This window comes from Perca fluviatilis, chromosome 3, assembly GCF_010015445.1.
Source record: "Perca fluviatilis chromosome 3, GENO_Pfluv_1.0, whole genome shotgun sequence".
NCBI lineage: Eukaryota > Metazoa > Chordata > Actinopteri > Perciformes > Percidae > Perca > Perca fluviatilis.
In genome coordinates this window covers 14,014,912-14,033,727 of record NC_053114.1, presented here as the reverse complement: position 1 = coordinate 14,033,727, position 18,816 = coordinate 14,014,912, and the positions used below count along the sequence as shown (strand labels likewise).

Sequence of the window (18,816 nt, the reverse complement as noted above, 5' to 3'; positions counted from 1 at the left end):
CCTGCAATTGACATGAAGCGATCCACTAGGGAGGTTGTTGTTGGACTACAAAAACACTCAGTCCACTTGTAGTTGTACAGTGGTGGGACAGAGTGATGCGTCTTTTCCTTCCATAAAGGATCTTTTGGCAGAGTACATAAACCTCACAAAGGCCAAGTTTTGTATTGGCCTACCATCAACGTGCTCACAGAATGAATGTCAATTCGCAAAAGCTGACCACCTGCTGCCAGTGACCGTTGTCATTTTTTTTATCCTGCCAAAGTGATGCTCAGCTGGCTAAAAATGAGAAGCTGCTTCCCGAAGGTTTGGTACACTGATCTTTGCTAATGAGAAAGGGAGAGGTGACAGATTTGTTTCCGCTTAGCAAGTCAGTCTGCAATGAAATCATTTTTCACCTTTACACACTGTAATTGTATCTCTCATTCTGAGTACAGTGCTCACACTGTAGAGCCTGGCTGAAGGGGGAGCCATAGTGCAACACTAGTAGGCTGAGGTGGACTAAACACAGTGGAGTTCAGTAAAAAAAAAAAAACGGGATCAGATTTTGATCAGCTATATTTTAGCCGGTACCGCTAGGATCGGCATTGGACAATGCTCAAACGCTCCTACTCAAACTAGAGTGGTTGTTTATAGGGATGCACCGATCCGACTTTTTAGGTACCGATACGATGCCAGGGCTTTGTGTATCTGTCGATACCCGATACCGATCCGATACCGTTGCTGAATTAATAATAAACTTAGGTATAAGTACTTAGGTATGATGTGGAAGTATACCTTCCACATCATACCTTCCTTCCACCATGTGGAAGACACTAAAGGCACCAGACCTTCCTAACTAAACATTACTTTCCTAACTAAGACAAAATAACATAGATGTAATGTATTGAATTCTTATTTGTTATTCAAAAAACAATTGTGCATTCAAATATAATATATATATATATAAAATATAATGTAATCAAACTTCTTAAAATAAATTTAAATACATAATAAAGGGCCATCAATAATGGGCCACCTTTTATATAGGTTTATTATGGCTTATTCTACTGTCAGGAGTACATAGAATATCACAAAAACATGTTAATGTCATCATGTTTACTTAAAGCTTTGATTAAGGGTTTGCTTGGCTCCAAGACATTATACAATAACTTTGTATGAAGGGGAATCCATGAAACAGTTACAGAAGCTAAACTATTTGTATTGTGCAAACTGCAAAGTAGTAAAATAAACTCAAATCGAATGAATAGCCTACACATACAAACAACTTTAACACTGTTTCCCTTTCAAAACTAAATAGTTGTAAGCTAGTACTGTATAACCACTACCTTGGCCACAGGTAAGTTAGGTTGTAGTGTGGTTGTAGTGGGCGATTGAACGTAGCTCCGCTGTCAGCCTCCTTCGCTGTTTAAATAACGTTAGTAGGTTGGCGGACGTATTTCAGCGAGGCAAGACATCTTAAATCCAGAGTTTTAGTCATTGCTCTGAACCCGTCTTTCTCAACGGTCTGTAGCGGGACCGGAGGTGGATTGCGTTCATAACGTTGCTCCGCTGCATGCTTGAAGTGACAGGTCTTTAACGTTAGCACAGTAACGTTAGCACGGCCGAGTAACGTTAGAGCGACGGGCAACAACAGTGGCTAAATTATGTCCGATTTGTTAGAAAGAAAAAACTTGGGAACAACAGACGGCTCCTCTCTTGAGCACACGTTTTTCTGGTGTATCTCCGGTCTTTCTTCATCCTCTAGCTAACTTTCTTCTCGGTTCTTGTGCAGTAGCGACCGTAGCCTCTCCCAGCTTAACAGACTGTTATGCTACCTGGCTAGCTAGGCTAGCAGCTGTAATGTTACCCAGCATGCCATTCGGCGGTGTAGCTACATTTGTAAATGTAAAATTAATGTTAGAAACTGTTTAAGTCTCAAATTGTTATATGCTTTGGTGTTGTATCCTTTTAAGAGAGTTAGTTGTGGGTTATTAATTGTTGTGTTATAAAGTTACTACCATGAGTGAGAAGGGTACGCAGTTAACAGGGGCCCCGGTGCTGCGACGGAGTGTAAAAAAAACCCAAAACTATTATCGGCCCCGATATTTTTGCAATATCGGGGCCGATATCTGGTCCTTATATCGGATCGGTGCACCCCTAGTTGTTTAGAGAAAAACGTCTCTATTGAATCTCAGATTTGAGAATGTGAATATGAATCACTCTAAATTGCTACCAACTGAACCCATCTTAAGTCATTCATTTTTTAGATCTAACAGAAGTTTGTTTGTGTATATATAGGCCACTGTACCCCGCTGGCAGGTCCAGAATGAGGCAGCTCTATTCTGGCGGGCCAAAGGCAATGGCAGCCGTGCCCTGCAGTGCCTGCGCCAAGTTTTGAGCTCAGCCCCGCCTTCCCACCGCCACTTGTCCCTCACCAACGCTGCTAACCTGCTGCTACATCACGGCTTGACCACCCACGCACAAACACTGCTGGAGCAAGCACTGGCTCTCAATGCATCAGAGGTAAAGGCACATTGGAAACATAACCCGCTGGGTTTTACTCTCTTAGAGTTGCACTCATACACTGTTACGTTTACTTTACAGACAAATACAAGCAGTTCCTTCAGATAGTCAGTCACATGGCTTCAGTGTAGTATACAACTTTAACTGGTATTGGTGTACCGGTGTTGATGAAACATTAAAGGTGCCCTGCCACACAAAACTGTTTTTACTTGTATTTTTTTTTAAATACGTTAGGTCCACATGTGTTTGTGTTATGTAGTGAATGTAAAAATGAACTGCTACCTCCTCTGTCAGCTCTAGCCACTGAAAAGAAATAAGCGGAGAAATCAGGCCAATTACAAAAGCTGGTCCGTCTGACGTGGTGTTGCCTGAGCTCATTATTGTTCATGAGCTCGCCCAGTTGCGCTGGGCAAAGGATGCTGATAGCCAGGCTCTCATTGGCTAGCTGTTAGCCAATCAGAGTCAAGCACTTTAGCTAGTTGAATATTAATGAGAACTGGCACAAATTGAGCTGAGTTAAGGCATTTTTTCCACTTTTTTTTTTTTACAGTCTCTGGTAGAACTTCAGACATTACCACAAAGTAATGAAATACGTGTGGCAGGGCACCTTTAATATTACCACTGGAGTGTAAAAAGATTCTTATTCATCAGGTTAGCCAAAAGCAAAAATCTGCCATTACACCACATAGTATTAATGCAGCGCTGATTACATGTTATATCAGCAATGCATTTATACTTAGAGATATCCACATTAAAGTTAGATCTCATAGGTGAGAGGACATTTCAAACAGGAATCTGAGGCTGAAATTAATACTGCATAAGGCGTAAGAAGGGCAATATTGGCTTGAATCTTAATGAAACAGAATTGTTGGATACTTTCTTTGTTTAGGACTGTACAAGGTAATGTACATGTATTTTAGCCTTTTATACGAAGTGTCTGGAACAAAATGTACTTTGTCCAAAATCATTACTAGCAATACAAGTTGACAAAAGATACCCTGCCCTGAATACCGGTTGAGCAACGTTTGAATGGCACATAATGCCCAAACTTTGCTTACTAAGCACATCTTTGAATGGCTACTCACTGTACCTTTTGTCAGTTTTAGGCATCCAGCTGTATATTGTGCCATGTCACAAAGCACTCTTCATCTCAAGGTGGTTCTGGGAACACAAATATGAATTTAGTCCTCCCCAGTGGCCTGCAGATTCTCCACGATTCACCCCAAAGGACTACCTTTGGAAGATTTAAAGCATGAGTGTGTGTGGCAGAAAAATTTGCTGGATCTGCAAGATGCTATTGAGTCAGCATGGACTAAAATCGATATAGATTTCCAACTTCTTGTTAAATCAAGCCTTGGGAAAAAAAAACTTGTAGAGGTAAAAAGGGGTGTCTGTGCAATGCATGTCGATTAGGGGCGGGGGAATCCGATTCTTGGATGCATCGCGATTCTCTCTTGAAAGATTATGGCTCGATGCAGTAAAGTCAATAATCGGACATGTACTGCAGTTGAGCTCTCGTTGAGAGCGGAGCTCTCAGGATGGCTGCTAATAAACCTGAGATTGCAGATTCACACACACTCAAGGCAGAAGTGATACACTCCGAACAAACATTTCATTTATCTACGGCATCACCCGACCGCAAATTAGCAGAACAAGACAAAAACAGACGGGAAGGCGAGTCCTCCCCGCAGCGTTTAGGCAGCCTCCCGCTGCAGATTGGGACCGTGCCAAGGTGTTAATCACTGAGAGTTAAAGCATTTGGGTCAAAGTGTCCTTGCCCTGCTACAATGTGCCTTCATATGTGCATAACCTGTTGGGTAACATTTTACACTCTGTTGTGTTTTAATCAGTCCGTTGTGTCTGCCCTGAATAAACGAGCGAAAGCTGCAGATCATAAAATGATCAACAGGTCAGAATCTTATGATGGAGCATTACTGATTAATACGCTTTTTTCTTGTTATTGACAAAATGCCAGTATTTGAGTACCTTAACTCTTACAGTAAGAAGTATGACCAATAAGCCACCTTTTGAATGTTTTTAAAGTGCTCATATTATGCTTTTTGGCTTTCCCCCTTTCATTTATTGTGTTATATATCTTTTTATGCACGTTATAGGTTTAAAAAGTGAAAAAGCCCAAAGTCCACCCCAAAGGGACTTACCATCTCCAACAGAAAACACTGTTCACAAACTGCTCCAAACCGCTCTATTGTAGTCCAGCCTTTACTTCCGTGACAAACGTGCGTCACTTTGTAACGCACGTTATAATGCTATAACACCTCTACTTACTGCGCATCTGCGACTCCTAACAAAGATGGAACAGAAGTGCGATGTCTCACTCTGTAGCTAAAACGGAGAGCTCAACACACAGGGTGAAAAGAGGAGCTGCAGCAATGTGCAGTACAAGAAATGTATAGTTATATATTTATATATAGTCTTCTGCAAATTAAACCACATAAACCTATTCTGGTACAACCTCTAAATACAATTATGAACCTGAAAATGAGCATAATATGAGTACTTTAAATTTTTGTAGATGTATGTATGTATATATATATATATATATATATATATATATATATATATATATATATATATATATATATATATATATATATATATATATATATATATATATATAGCAAGTTGTGTCTAACTAAACTAAAAGATAATGTAAATTCATAATGAGTAAATTGTTTATTTTTAAATGTTTTCTTATTACACATACGCTGAATAAAACAATCATCTGTAGAAATCAAGCTACATCAATAATCATTTCATCATCGCATCGCAGCCCCCCCACATTGGAATTGAATCGTGGGGTGCCTAGAGATTCCCACCGCTGATGTTGATGATATACCAGTCCAGGAACCGCAGGTGGAATATATGTAAGAACTGAAGCCGGTAAAGTGTCGTAGGGTATGGTAATATATTAATACAGTATACGACTCGCGTCACTCAACCGCCACAGACTGCAAACGTTTTGTTGTAGGTGCAGTTTTATGAAAAAGAAATGTTGTCTCTATATCTTTCTAGTAGGTACACATATCTGCTAAAGGGGAGTGTTAGTTTTCCCATATGTTACCCGTCAGCTAATGTTCCCCTGTTTTGTTTTGCTTCCCTTCCTCAGCCCCACACCCTGCTCAGCCTGGTGAGCGTGCAGCTGGCCCAGGGCAACGTGACGGGTGCTCTGGCGTTGTTCCGCCACATCCTGGCGACGGCCCTTTCCTCCTCCTCTTCCTTCTCATCCTTTGCTGGCTGCGAACAGTGTCGCACCAGCCTACCTCTGCTGCGTTGTCTGCAGTTCTACCCCTTCCTTTACAATCTCTCCCACCGGCAGCCCTGCCCACGTAAGTGAATCAAACACACAAGTAGACTCGTTTTACTCAATTGCTTTTTATTTTGCTTACTTTTTTCCTTTGGAATTGTACTACTTATAATGGTACACTCGCTGATTTTGTTATAGCAGGCAACTAAACTTAACTGTGATGAAGTTTCAAAACCTAAATGTTAATCTGGGATAACAATTAGGAATTTGGAGACACTGTTAGAAAGCTATACCAAAGTAAAGGGTAGGTTTTAAAGGGGTTTCTTGGTTTTTGAACGCCAAACTATTGCATAGTTTGACCGTGTTTAGGCCAAAGCAAACCGTTGTTAGTAAATCTTGCCATATTTAACAAACAGGATAGAGCAGTGATGATCATAATTTCCTGAAGTTATTTTATTATTTTTTTATCAAAGCTGTAGCATAAAGATAGCAGATGGACAGACCAGGGACACTAATCCTTGCTTTAATTTCATGATGGAAATCAACAGATGTATATATTGCGTACACTTAACACAATTCACCTTATGTTCTGATTTGATTTGACAACTTGTCACTTGTCAACCTATTATTTCATCTCTAAGTTTGAAATTTGAAATGAAATTTAGTTTCATTTAGTCTGAGACATCACGTTACTGTTGTGATTACAAACCATCTTTTGTACCAACCATTACTTATTATTACCAAGTTTCTGTACTCAACATTCAGAACATTAATATAGCAGCAAACAAATATTTGCTCTGTAAAGAAAAAGTAAAGTAATGGTGCCCTGAGCAGATACACACTCTCTCCGTCTGTGTGCATTGTAATCCGAGTTTCTATGTTGTTTTTTGAACGCCAGTATTTCATGAATTGGGAAACCATTTTTGAGAGCCATGTGGGGGCAATCCAAGACAACTTCTTTTTTGAGTACAGCCCCTTTTTAAATAGCCTGGTCCTACCAGACTCTGGTACATTTAATTTGTACAGAGAGTCTGGCCACTCTCCGTTGACAAGTGTTAACTTCCTTGAAGGCGGGTACTCTGTTGAAGTTTAAAACTATTGGATCTGCCCAGAGCCACTCTGGATCTGCCATAACCAATCGCTAATGTTTGGTCGTGACGTCGGCTTAGCAGCGCTAGCGTTCGTCCTTAGCCAACTCTTTCACCACTAACGGAGCGAGCTGGAAAATCTAACTTTTCCCGAAACCCTGTGTGGAGGAGGGCCACAACATCAACAAAACTCAGCAACGATTGTTCTTGCTCGGGCTTTAACTTATGTATGTTCGGCAGCGTTGCCACAACAATGGCTTCGCTCGCATATTTCTCCGCCGCCATTACGGAACTCACCGAAGGTTACCGAACCTCAACGTCATCGTTCTCAGCCACTCCCTCTGTTCGCTGATTGGACCGGTAAAGATTTGACCGGAGAAAACCTGTGAATATACCGCAAACCCAGACGGAGTAGTGAAGGAAAACGAAAATGGAGCGGAAGTATGTAGGAGGGCGGAGCCAGGCTACCTTTTTTAAGGCTTACAAAAGCAAAACGCTAACATAATATTTTGTTGCTAAATTGTCCAGCTCTACCAGCCACCTGTGTTGAGGTGGAAATTAGCCATCGTCTGTCCCTGTAGCTGTAAAAAAAAAAACAAGTAGTATGTTGTGCTTCTGATGTGAATAGAGACTGCAACTTCTTCTTTATTCATATCAGTGGGAGTAAAGAGAAAAGTGCTTTGAAGTGGAGAAATTTTGCCACTCAATAATTTAGACTGCAGAAAATAGCTGATGCCAAATTTAGAAGGGTCTATATTTTACTCTTCAAAGCTAAATATTGCACCCTTAAAGTATGCTGAGTACATGAGGTCACACAAGCACTTCTAAAACACCCACCCACCTCAAGTTAGGGCAAAAGTCTAAATATACAAAAACAAATACACAAACCTTTCCCACGTTACATTTGTTTTCATGGTAACTCCTGTTCCTACCACATGTTTGATCCTGTTAGGGGTATTGCTACAGTAAAATAAATGGTCATTATTTGGGCGCTCTGTCTTTTTAACGGTTGTGGAAAAACATCATATCATACATAGTCTCGGTAAGTAGCTAACTAATACACTTAGGAAACAGCTTCACAGCCCAATATTATGTAATACCATTCACTGTAAACAAGCTAACAAACAACTGAAAAACATACTAGCGTAACAAAGAGCCATACAGGGCTGTTACAAGAGCATTATTGCAATACTACGTTGTTAGGAGGTATAATCCATGGCATAGCATGTTCTCATCATTACTATCTTCTTACTGTTGCTTGTAAAAAGCGGTGTCCAGCCTGCAACAGTCCTACTAGGTTAAATGAAAATAAAGAAAATACTTGCCAACTAGCCGTCCATGGTGTCAGTGCACAGATCTAATGTCTTCCTGGCAGTAGCTGAGTCTCCAAGTTGAAGAAAAAAAAAAACTGAGCTTTGCTAGAGTAAATTGAGACAGTGAATGGAGTTAGCAGAGTGTATAGAGAGAGATTCTGAAGGGACGGATTTGTTTGTTCCAAAAAAAAACAAACAAAAAACACAGTTGCTGTGGTTTGAAATATAAAATGCATCATTTTCTGTCCTGGAGAGAATTGTTCCCAAGGAAGATCTAGTGCAGAAGCTTTTTATGGTCTGTCTTTGGTTTGAACCAATATATTGGCCAGTGATGTAGTAATAGTGAGTAATAATAAGAACCATATTTATAGACAAAAAGTTGAACTCAAAGTAAATATCCAAACTGCCTTCGTAGCTTGTCTGTAATAACATTATGATGACATCATTTCCCATATAAGAGTGGGCTAATTGTTCAAGTTTCAGAATATTAGTTTTATTCCAAATTTACAGATGCAATTAATGTGCACTAAGTCACTGTTTGAGAATACATTCAATCCGTCTTTGTTAATCAATTTGATTACAAATACATTTGACTTGCTGCCAGCTAATACACTTCCTGCGGCAGGTCTACTATCATGGTGAGGTTTGGATACTAAGGGTGCCTAAACTTGTGTTCTCCAGAGGGTGCTGCCTGCGTGGCTGAGAAGGACCTTGGTATACAGCTGGAGGAATGGGAGGGCATCGAAGAGAATCAGGATGTGCCAGCCATTTCTGCCATGGAGGACTCCTTGCTCTTTGAGAGTAAGAAAATGATTTAGTGACCCCTCCAGTGGCAATATGAAACAGTCAAGAAATGTATACTGCATCCAATATGAACACTAGAGGGTGACACAGGAATCAATTGTCGCTCCCATCCCATCCCGAGCCAACGAAAATGATATCCCGACCAGGTGGAGAAAAAAAACCTGTCCTGCAAAATCCTGAGAGATAGACTCCCGAGTCCCGTCACGCTCCTGTTTTTGTTCCCCATGTTGTCTAAAGTTATCAGACTCTGTTGCCCCCCTGTAGCATTTTTCGTTAATCGCGGTCAAATCACTGAGGTTGCCTCGGAAATTTAGGCTACACTATTGTCTATACGTGCGTTACGTGCAGGCCTCGGCGATTTCATTACGTAATTCCTAACGGAGATCTTCTCACAGCTCCTGAAAATGGCTCGAGGCGTCCTTCGATGACACTTTGAATTGCAACAGCTTCGCTCCAGAATCCATTTTGCCGACTCTCGGTGTGGTCGCTGACGCTGATTGATTGACTTGTGAACAGGGCAGCTGCTTTGTCTTGCTCTGATAGGCTAACAGTAGCCAATCACCAAACGTATTGTGAGTTATAAGTGGTTCTCTTTTCTAAAACGGAATGCCTCGCAATCTTTGGGCGCACTCACCGCATTGCAGCGTAATTTTTTTATTTAATCTCAGGCTCCGTCCCGCTCCCGTTGATTTCCATGCTCTATTCCGTCCCTATCACGTTACCATCAGTGAAATTGACTCCCGTACCGTGACCCGCGGGAGTCCTGAAAACTTGTCACCCTCTAATGAACATACAAGATTTTAAAGTAATAGCCTTATTTGCTACTTTATACTGCACAATACATTTCAATGATTGCAATCGTGAGCACTGTTTTATATACAGTATGGGCATCTCTGGGCCCTGGAGTTGAATGTACTCTAATGGTATAATTGTCTTGAGTTAACTAACAAAATGTCATTGAGAACAAGTCAGTTGGCTTAACGTGATGCCCTTAAAAAAAAGTAATCAGACTCTAAATAGTGTTTCTGTCTAAATAGTTGTGCTCCTATAGCTCCGGCCCACGTTTATCTATTCTCTAATTTCCCACTCTCCAGAGGTTATCTTGGACAGCAATGGGTCAGGGGAGGCAGCTGGACAGCAGCGGGCCTCTCCCTCTGCCTCAGGAACAGCTAAGATGGCCACCCCCTTTGGTGGTGGTGGAGGAGTGGAAGGGGAAGAGGAGTGGCAGCTGAAAGAGGACCTGATGGGAGCCTTCGAGGGAGCACTGGATGTTGGAGGCAAACGAGGGGACCTGCGAGGTATCCGGGTGCTGAAGAATGACCGTGTCATGGGTGCCCGTGCCGGTGGTGGGCCCTGCTTCGGAAACTGTGAGGATGACGAGGGAGCTGAGTGGGTAAGTGTACATGCCACATCCTTTTCACGACATAAAATTATGTTTGATTTCTAATCACCAAAGTCTGTGAGATTTGAGGAACTGATGTGACTGAAGTGTGGATAGCCGAACTGAATTGGAGTGCCTTTTGTTCATCAGATCACCTTCCAGGTGAAGCGGGTCAGGAAGGCTAAGGTGGATGGCATAGAGAGTGTTGCCAGCGCTGATGATGGCCAGAATGGGGAGTCCCTGCCTGGAGGACACTCTGTCTTGGAGATAAGTGGGCCAACTATCCCATCGCCTGGCCCTTCAGGTACCACAATCACCACATTTTTTACAACCGCATGACCACAGAAAAAGCACTGCTGTGCTGGACCTCACCCAACTGAGAGAGATGTCTTTTTGTGTGTGTTTTTGGGCAGGCCGCTGGAGGGACTACACAAGTCTTGGCTGGCCAGGGCCTGAGGAGTGCCAGCGGACACGAAGGGTAGACCTTACCACTGTAGCTAGCACCTGGTTGGCTGTTTCTGCCAAGAACATTGAGTAAGATCATGGTCACATTTAGAGAGAGAGAGAGAGAGAGAGAGAGAGAGAGAGAGAGAGAAAAAAAAAAAAAAAAAAAAAAAAAAAAAAAAAAAAAAAAAAAAAAAAAAAAAAAAAAAAAAAAAAAAAAAAAAAAAAAAAAAAAAAAAAAAAAAAAATTGACCATCTATACACCATGTTCTCTTTTTTTGCTCACAGAACAACTGGAAAAATCTACAAAGCTTTCAAGACACCTTAGAAATGTGTGGAGTAATTTAGCAAATACCTTCATTTTTTTTAAAGATTATTTTTAGGTTTTTTTCTGCCTTTAATTGATAGGACAGCTAGGTGAGAAAGGGCGAAGACATGCAGAAAATCGTCTCAGGTCGGACTTGAACCCTCGACATCTGCGTCGAGGCATAAGCCTCTCAGTATATGTGCGCCTGCTCTACCCACTGTCCCAACCCGGCCACATCAAATACCTTTTTAAAGGTTTAGAAATAGAAAACGGAGACAGGAAAACAAAGGAAAAAAGAAAACATTGCTGCCTCATTGATGTTCTTGCATCACAGCATATCAACAACCAAAATTCAGTAAATCCAGTTTTTAGTCTTGTGCTTGATTTTTTTTTTTTTTTTTCTTCCCCTTTTCGATCTCTTCTTTTCAGCATTACAGAGCACATAGACTTTGCCACTCCACTGCAGGAGCCAGCTGCTGAACCTTTATGCAACGCCAACCTAGCTGCCAGTATGCACACACTCGACCACCTGGCGGGGGTGGCCAATCGTGCCGCCATCCACTACACCGGAGAGAGCCAACTGCGCGAGGTATGCTGAGGCCGAAGCTGAAGATTACAAGAATCAACATGCATAAAATAGCCCCACATCATCACATACCCTTCACCATACCTAGAGATTGGCATGGGGTACTTTCCATAAAATCATCTCTCAATGTAAATCAAACCAGCTAACTAGGCTAACTGATTGAACTGACTAAAACCATGCCAATCTCTAGGTATGGTGAAGGGTATGTGCTGATGTGGGGGGGCTATTTTAATTCGAAAGGCCAAGGGAACTTTATCAGGATGCATAGTATCCTGGCTCCATGAAATAACTGACCTTTAAAAATAAAAATCTGCCTGCTCCTATGGGAATTTAACATAGGGGTGTCTATACTACTGCCCCCTGTATTTTAAGGAAGAACATTTATTTATTTACGATACATTATTCATTCACAAAGAAATTTGGTGTCCTTAAAGGTTGGATTTTTCCTAATGTTTTGTAATTAAGGCATTAAGATCAATTTCCAAAAGATGATTTTTATATTTTTTTTCCTCTTTTTAGTCAACTTTAGCAGGGGTTCCTATACTCATGAGCAGCACTGTATAATGCATGCTCAAGGCCAGTCCTAATGTATTGAAACTCTCAAGTGGAAAATGATTCTTATACTGTGTAGAAAAACAGTCAGGCTACTATTAAAACTGTCCCTCCAGAAAAACGTGATTATGCGATCGCATCATTCAATGCATAATCAGCCAAAGTCCGCATATTTATGCGGGGGCCGCATTTTTTTCAAATACGCCGCACTTTCGCTGCATAAATTGCCAATTTTCGTGCAAAATATGCGGGGCTTGCATGATTTCATAATGCCCGCATTTTCGTAGCAAAAAAGTCACATATATCTTAGCAGAAAGTTGAAAAATGTTGCGTTTACTTCACACAAGAGCAGCCATTTTCCCCTGTTGCCATGGGAACATTAAGTAACGTTAATTACGCGATGTTAATTACGCGAGGTGAACATCATCGAAAAGCAGGGTGTTGGGGGAAATCACTTATTTTTTTTATTTTTATTTTTTCAGTTTTTGCAAGTTCCCTAAATTTTTTGCAAGTTCTCGCAATTTCATTGCATAAAATTGCATAAATATCCCGCATGTTCCATCGCATTTTTTAAGAAAACGTGCCGCATAATCAAGGATTTTTGCCCGCAACAGTCACAAAAAAACTCCGCATTTTTCTGGAAGGACTGTTAAATGATCAGAACAGCCCCACTCGTTAGTTAATAGTCTCACGTGTGTCTCTTCTTATCCTTACCCCCAGGTCCTGCAGAATCTCGGTAAAGATAAGTTCTCCCCTCAGTCCTTTGAGCAGGTGGGAACGCGCATCGCTAAAGTACTGGAGAAGGTAAGGGCTCTCACATCTCTGAGTTAAAGAGAACCGTTGGTGTTGAAATAATGGATATTTTGACATCTTGGATATCACCCAAATGTAACCGCAAAGATAGATGGCAGATACATTTGTTCCCGTGTTTGTCGTTCCTTCCTACTGTCCTCCGCACACTGCTACAGTTTACTACTATTAAGACACTAATGTTGATGTGAATTTGGAAAGGATCAAATGGCACACGTTGTGTGCTATGTAACAAGCTCAATTTGACAATTGACAAACTTTTCAGATTTTCCGATTGTAGGCATTTTAGAAAAGCCAGTGAAGACGGGGTTTTTCTCACTGAGAAAACATACGAAACGCCAACAAGAAGACTAAAGTAGAAGAAGAAATATATAAACCTAAAGATGTGCTTATTTGTGCTCCGTCGCTGTAAACTGTAGTAATGTGAAAGCCATTACTGGGTCAGTTGCAGGAGAAACGCTAATATTAGCACGGATTTGGAGCAAGCGTCATTGCTGTTCATAATTTAGCAGTAACACCTAGCCATTGTGACACCCTACTACTACACTCAACCAAATAGCTGTAGATGTAAATTGAACATCTCTCTCTCTCTCTCTCTCTCTCTCTCTCTCTCTCTCTCTCTCTCTCTCTCTCTCATATATCCATGACTGCAGAATCAGACATCGTGGGTATTATCCAGCATGGCCGCTCTGTACTGGAGGGTGAAAGGTCAAGGCAAGAGAGCCATCGACTGCCTGCGACAGGCCCTCAACTACGCCCCCCATCACATGAAGGCAAGTTAAAGATCAGCTGCTCCCAACATGAACCTGCCGGGTACTACTCAAACATTTAAAATGAACTTTTGTTGGCGCTTTTGACACTTTTTAAAATGTTTTTGTGACTTTTTTTTTTTTTCCCCCTAATGCTTTTTTTTGAAATTCATGGTCAATGAACCTAATTTTGATGACTTTATACCTTCATTTTTGTTTTAAAAAAAAAACACATAAATTATCAATTATTTTGACTAATATTTAAGACCAGAGGATGTGGAGTGGATCACAGTTTATGTCAAAGTTTAGTGAAACCATTTCATTTTTATTAAAATGTAATAAAACGCCCAAAATTCAACGGAATAAATTATTCATTTAACCTGCGAAGAATGTTTTGTGGCTTCCATACACTGTTCATCCACGTAGGGCTGGAAAATTAATCAAAATTGTATCGAAATCGCTGTATGAACTAGTGCAATAACCAAATCGCAGGGGTGTGTGCAATATTTGTTAAAGGCAAAATATGTGTCAAACCATTCTAAAATAAAGTATTGTGGTGCTGCAGAGACGTCCCGGCCTACAAATCATATCCTACAGATTGTACAGTTTCGTACAGATCCTCGCAAAAATTCAATCTTTTTTTTTTTTTTTTTTTCAATGAAAATGAGAATAATGATCCAAAAACAACAAATCATTCCCTCCAATATCGTGAATCATATCGCAATCGCAATATCAGTCAAAAATAATCGCAATTAGATATTTTCATAATATCGTGCAGCCATGCATCCATGTTATTTTTGGGCTATTTGGGTGAAAGAAACCCATATTTCTGATATAAAAAAACTTTGAAAATGGGTCAAATTTGATCCGAGGACAACACAAGGGTTAAACAGGAAAATAATCTGTTCTTTTTTTCCCTTTCCCTCCTGAATTGTGAACCAGGACGTGCCCCTCATCAGCCTGGCCAACATCTTCCAGAACGCTCGGCTATGGGAGGACGCTCTCACGGTCGCCCGTATGGCAGTAGAAATCGCCCCGCACTTTGTCGTCAACCACTTTACCCTCGCCAACGTCTATATAGCGATGGTAATGGCTACAGTCACACTTTCTGTTACTGTTCATCACGTTGGTCATTATTTGTTTGCCTGTCCTGACATGACCCGCACTGCTCAGCTCCTCGAGTTCAGCCTGTGCAGAGCGGCAAGTCGAGGCATTTATCAAGCAGCGGTGCAAGTCGTGGGTCCTTAACGGTGACGTGGTTGTTGTGTTTCTTGGCGACAGGAGGAGTTTGAGAAAGCCATGCGCTGGTACGAGTCTACGTTGAAGCTGCAGCCAGAGTTCGCCCCTGCCAAAGATCGGCTGAGAACCATCCAGTGTTACCTGCTCACCAAGAGGGAACGCCGTCAGCCCTAAACCGCTCCACCAGTTTGATCACAAGGAGTAACCCACAATCATGCACACACTAGATAACCAACACACACACACACACACACACACACTCACTCATCTGAAGACCACCGATAAGAAGCACAAAATGAAAGTGTAAGAAACGTTTTATGTGGTTAAAGGTGAGGTGTCAAGATCCATATCCAGTAGAATCTGGGCTCTAACTCCCCCGAAGAATTAGGTTCGAAACGTCACAGAAGTACAACTGTAGATAATTCTGCCCCCCCGCCACTACTTACAGTATGTCAAATGCAGGACCTCTTGTTATCAAACAATCAAGACGTTGGGATTGTCAGACTCGGTTTTTTTCTAGGTTTGCTTGACTTGCAAAAATGGAATTGAACAAGATTTGAAAATCCCAGTGAATTCTTCAGCGACATTTTGATTTCAACCGCTGCTAATTGGAAGAAAACTCACATTGTCATTCGTTAAGACATTTTAGCATTTTGGTATGAGGAGGAGGCATCTAGGAGGTTCTCCAGGATAATAACATACTACAGCCTGGAGATGGCGCCATGTTTTAATGTAACCTGATTGGACATTTTAAAAGAAAAGGATGTTATACAGTCTTATGCTGAGATGGTAAGGAATGTGCCTCGCAACTCCGAGGTTAAAGGAGTTTGAATTGAACGTTATATGCCCTCAATATTTCTGCTTCATAAAATGGATGGGAATTCTCAGTTTTTGCACTTTTTATTTTTCTTTATCATTCCTATTTCTATGGGACCTACAAACTTTGATTTTGCTCCAAGGTAATTTAAATACAAAAGAGAGAAACTGAAATACGCTATAACATTTGCTTCTTAACTTATGGAAATCATAAGGCAGAAAAAGGATTTGCCATTGACCATCTATAATAAAAAAAAAAAAAAGTGGAATCTGTATTTAATGTACAGTATTAAAGGCAGTGTGTGGATTTCATTAGTTAATTTCTCTGTGTCAATTCTTTGTCTCCTATGGGAAATCAAATCAAAGTGTTTGGACTCGTTGAAGCTTAAAGGATAGAAGTTGTAGCATTTTAGCAGTAATTCTTTAAAGCCACACTAAATAAATCCTTGAATGGGAACCGCTGTCCTAAACACGACTGGAACCTTCCCCTAGTTAACATTTTAAAACTGGCCTAATGGGGACACTGTCAACCTTGTTTAGGCACACTCCTATCAACTCCTACAATCTCTCCCTTTCTGTATGATTGCCCAAAATGCATTCTATATGGGGTTAAATGTCAGCCACATGTCCTCAGCTCTGTAATGACTGATACATGATTCAAACATCTAAAACTGTAGCTCAGTCATAACACCCAAACATTCAGCTTAAACTGTTTTAATCAAAGGGAGAGTGTATGGTTTACACTCTCGTAATGGTTTTTTATGAGAACCTGACATAGACCTGTATTCTTAGTTATGTTACAATCATTTACTGTAAAATACATCGGTCACGTTCGGGTTGTGCATTGAAATTCAGCTTATGTTGAACATAGCTGATCAGATGAATGAGTTGCAGATTTCAGATTCACACTACTCTGGCCTTTATAGATCAATTCGGAGATTGATGAGCATCTTCAGTCCAGTCTTACTTATGCTATTTATAATGCTATTTATCAAAAATAATGCACTTTTTTTTTTGTTAATAGATTTTCTACCTTGCACCAGTCACCAACTACTATATACCATTTTCAAAATGTCAGGTTGCAGTGCAGTGAGGGGGAGTGAGTTCACATTACTAAAGCAATCCAGCAGCTGTGATGGTGGGTTCATGAAACATGTTTAAATAGCTTAAGTGATTAAAGATGTACTCCCCGGCCCACTCTATACTGTATTTGGGAAACCTGAGGAGTTTGACTTGAAGGTGTGAAAACAATTAGCTTCAACTCAAAACAAGACGAGTCGATGCATTTTCTTTCGATGTGATATGTGTCAGATATGTGAATTAACTATTTACAGGATTCAAATAGATTTCCTGTTAATGGACCTTTTTTCACAGCAGACATTTGGACTTGTCGTAGTAGGAAAAGCATAGCTGAAATTTATAACCTTAACAATGGCTCAATTCCATCAAGTGTAAGTTAAGCTATTTCAGTGAGTCAGCATGCAACAATACCAGGGCCTCTCCTAAGTGGAATGCAGCCATCAGTAATGGGTTTGAATACACCTGTGCTTTTCCTACTATGACATGTCAACATGTCTGCTGTGAAAAAGCTCTATTAAATGCCAAACAGTTGGGGGGGGGGGGGGAAACATATTGAACTACATTAACCCATTTGTGGTGCAGTGACAAGATTTTAAAATGGCAGTAATACAATGTTTTAGGTGTGTCTGTCCTTTTATTTTCTGACCTGAGGACATAAAAACACCAACATTTATATCTACCTTTTCAACCTTTAACCAGCTATTTTGCCATCCATAGTTGTAGTCAGAAACAAATTCATGATAATAAGAAACTTAAAGGGTAACTCTCGCCAAAATGCAACCTAGGGTGTTTTCGTGAATATACCCGAGTCAGACTTTTCGTTTAAAAGCATAATTAGGACGGAAACGCCACTTTTTAAGATTTACCGTATTCTCGTTTTCAGGTCAAATGGCCTTTTGAATGGGAGTGCTAGGGGCCCTACTATGATCGCATCAAAATCGCTATTTTTAAAACACTAAGAAGGCTCGACACAACATGAAACTTTGCTCGTAGTATCACCAGGAGCTCTACACATGAACTCAGCACTGAGAACATTGTTTGAGTACACACAGTTTACTAAAAAGAAAGGTTTTGAACAACTCACTTTAGCAGTTGTTCACGCTGTCCGCCATCTTGCCAGTCAAAAAGAGTCGATCTCCGAATGCGAATGAACGGACTCCATAGGAGAAAATGTCCTTTTTCAACTACGAGGTCAATATTGTTTTTCACTAACGACTAGTGCTGTCAGTTAAACGCGCTATTACAGGCGTTAACGCAAACCCAATTTAAACGGCATAAATGTTTTTTATCGCGAGATTAATGTTCTTTTTGGCCTAGCAAACTTTGTCGTTTTTTTTCACATGCTGTTGCAACAACTAGTAACGTTAGAAAAACGACAACACCACACCAGATCTGGCTAGACCGGAAACAAAACAACCGGCACGCCGCACACACTTGTTTGGGCTCGCGAGCCGGCCAAAGAGTAGTAGGCTAACGTTACGTTTTGAGTGGATGGCGAGCGCGAGACGCCGAAATTGATGCCAATAAAATTCTGAATGGAAAGTTTACTTTTAAAAAGCTGCCAAATGGTTCCATTGACAAGGCCAAAGTGATCTGTGTGTTTTGTCGTCGTGAACTGAGCTATCCTCGCAGCACGTCCAGTCTGAAATACCACTTGATGGCCGAGCACACAGCTGATGCCAATTCTCCGCCCCCTCGTCAAAGCCAGGCGATAGTGGATGACTTCAGACAGAAGCACGTGGATGTTAGTGTGAAATTGAACACTACAGTAGCTACATTCCATGTTGTTTCCAATAAAAAAACATTTGCACAAAGCAAGCCGATCCACTTTTCCATGTTGATAAGAGCATTAAAGTGAGAAAAAATCAAGGGACATTCAG

The 18,816-nt window shown here is 40.8% G+C and overlaps 1 protein-coding gene across 2 annotated transcripts in view; it reads left to right on the top strand.

Moving 5' to 3' along the window:
* The window catches only part of ttc17 (tetratricopeptide repeat domain 17), a 30,743-nt gene extending 14,567 nt beyond the window's left edge, over window positions 1-16,176 (top strand). The window contains exons 15-25 of one of the 2 annotated variants that reach the window (XM_039794844.1): window positions 2,278-2,502; window positions 5,630-5,849; window positions 8,850-8,969; window positions 10,067-10,365; window positions 10,504-10,657; window positions 10,767-10,887; window positions 11,534-11,693; window positions 12,963-13,046; window positions 13,706-13,825; window positions 14,744-14,887; window positions 15,083-16,176. In XM_039794844.1, the coding sequence (XP_039650778.1) occupies window positions 2,278-2,502; window positions 5,630-5,849; window positions 8,850-8,969; window positions 10,067-10,365; window positions 10,504-10,657; window positions 10,767-10,887; window positions 11,534-11,693; window positions 12,963-13,046; window positions 13,706-13,825; window positions 14,744-14,887; window positions 15,083-15,214 (1,779 nt within the window). In that variant the 3' untranslated portion in view covers window positions 15,215-16,176. The remainder of the gene's footprint in view (window positions 1-2,277; window positions 2,503-5,629; window positions 5,850-8,849; window positions 8,970-10,066; window positions 10,366-10,503; window positions 10,658-10,766; window positions 10,888-11,533; window positions 11,694-12,962; window positions 13,047-13,705; window positions 13,826-14,743; window positions 14,888-15,082) is intronic. The other variant, XM_039794845.1, reaches the window with a different exon arrangement.
* Window positions 16,177-18,816: the final 2,640 nt, after the last annotated feature.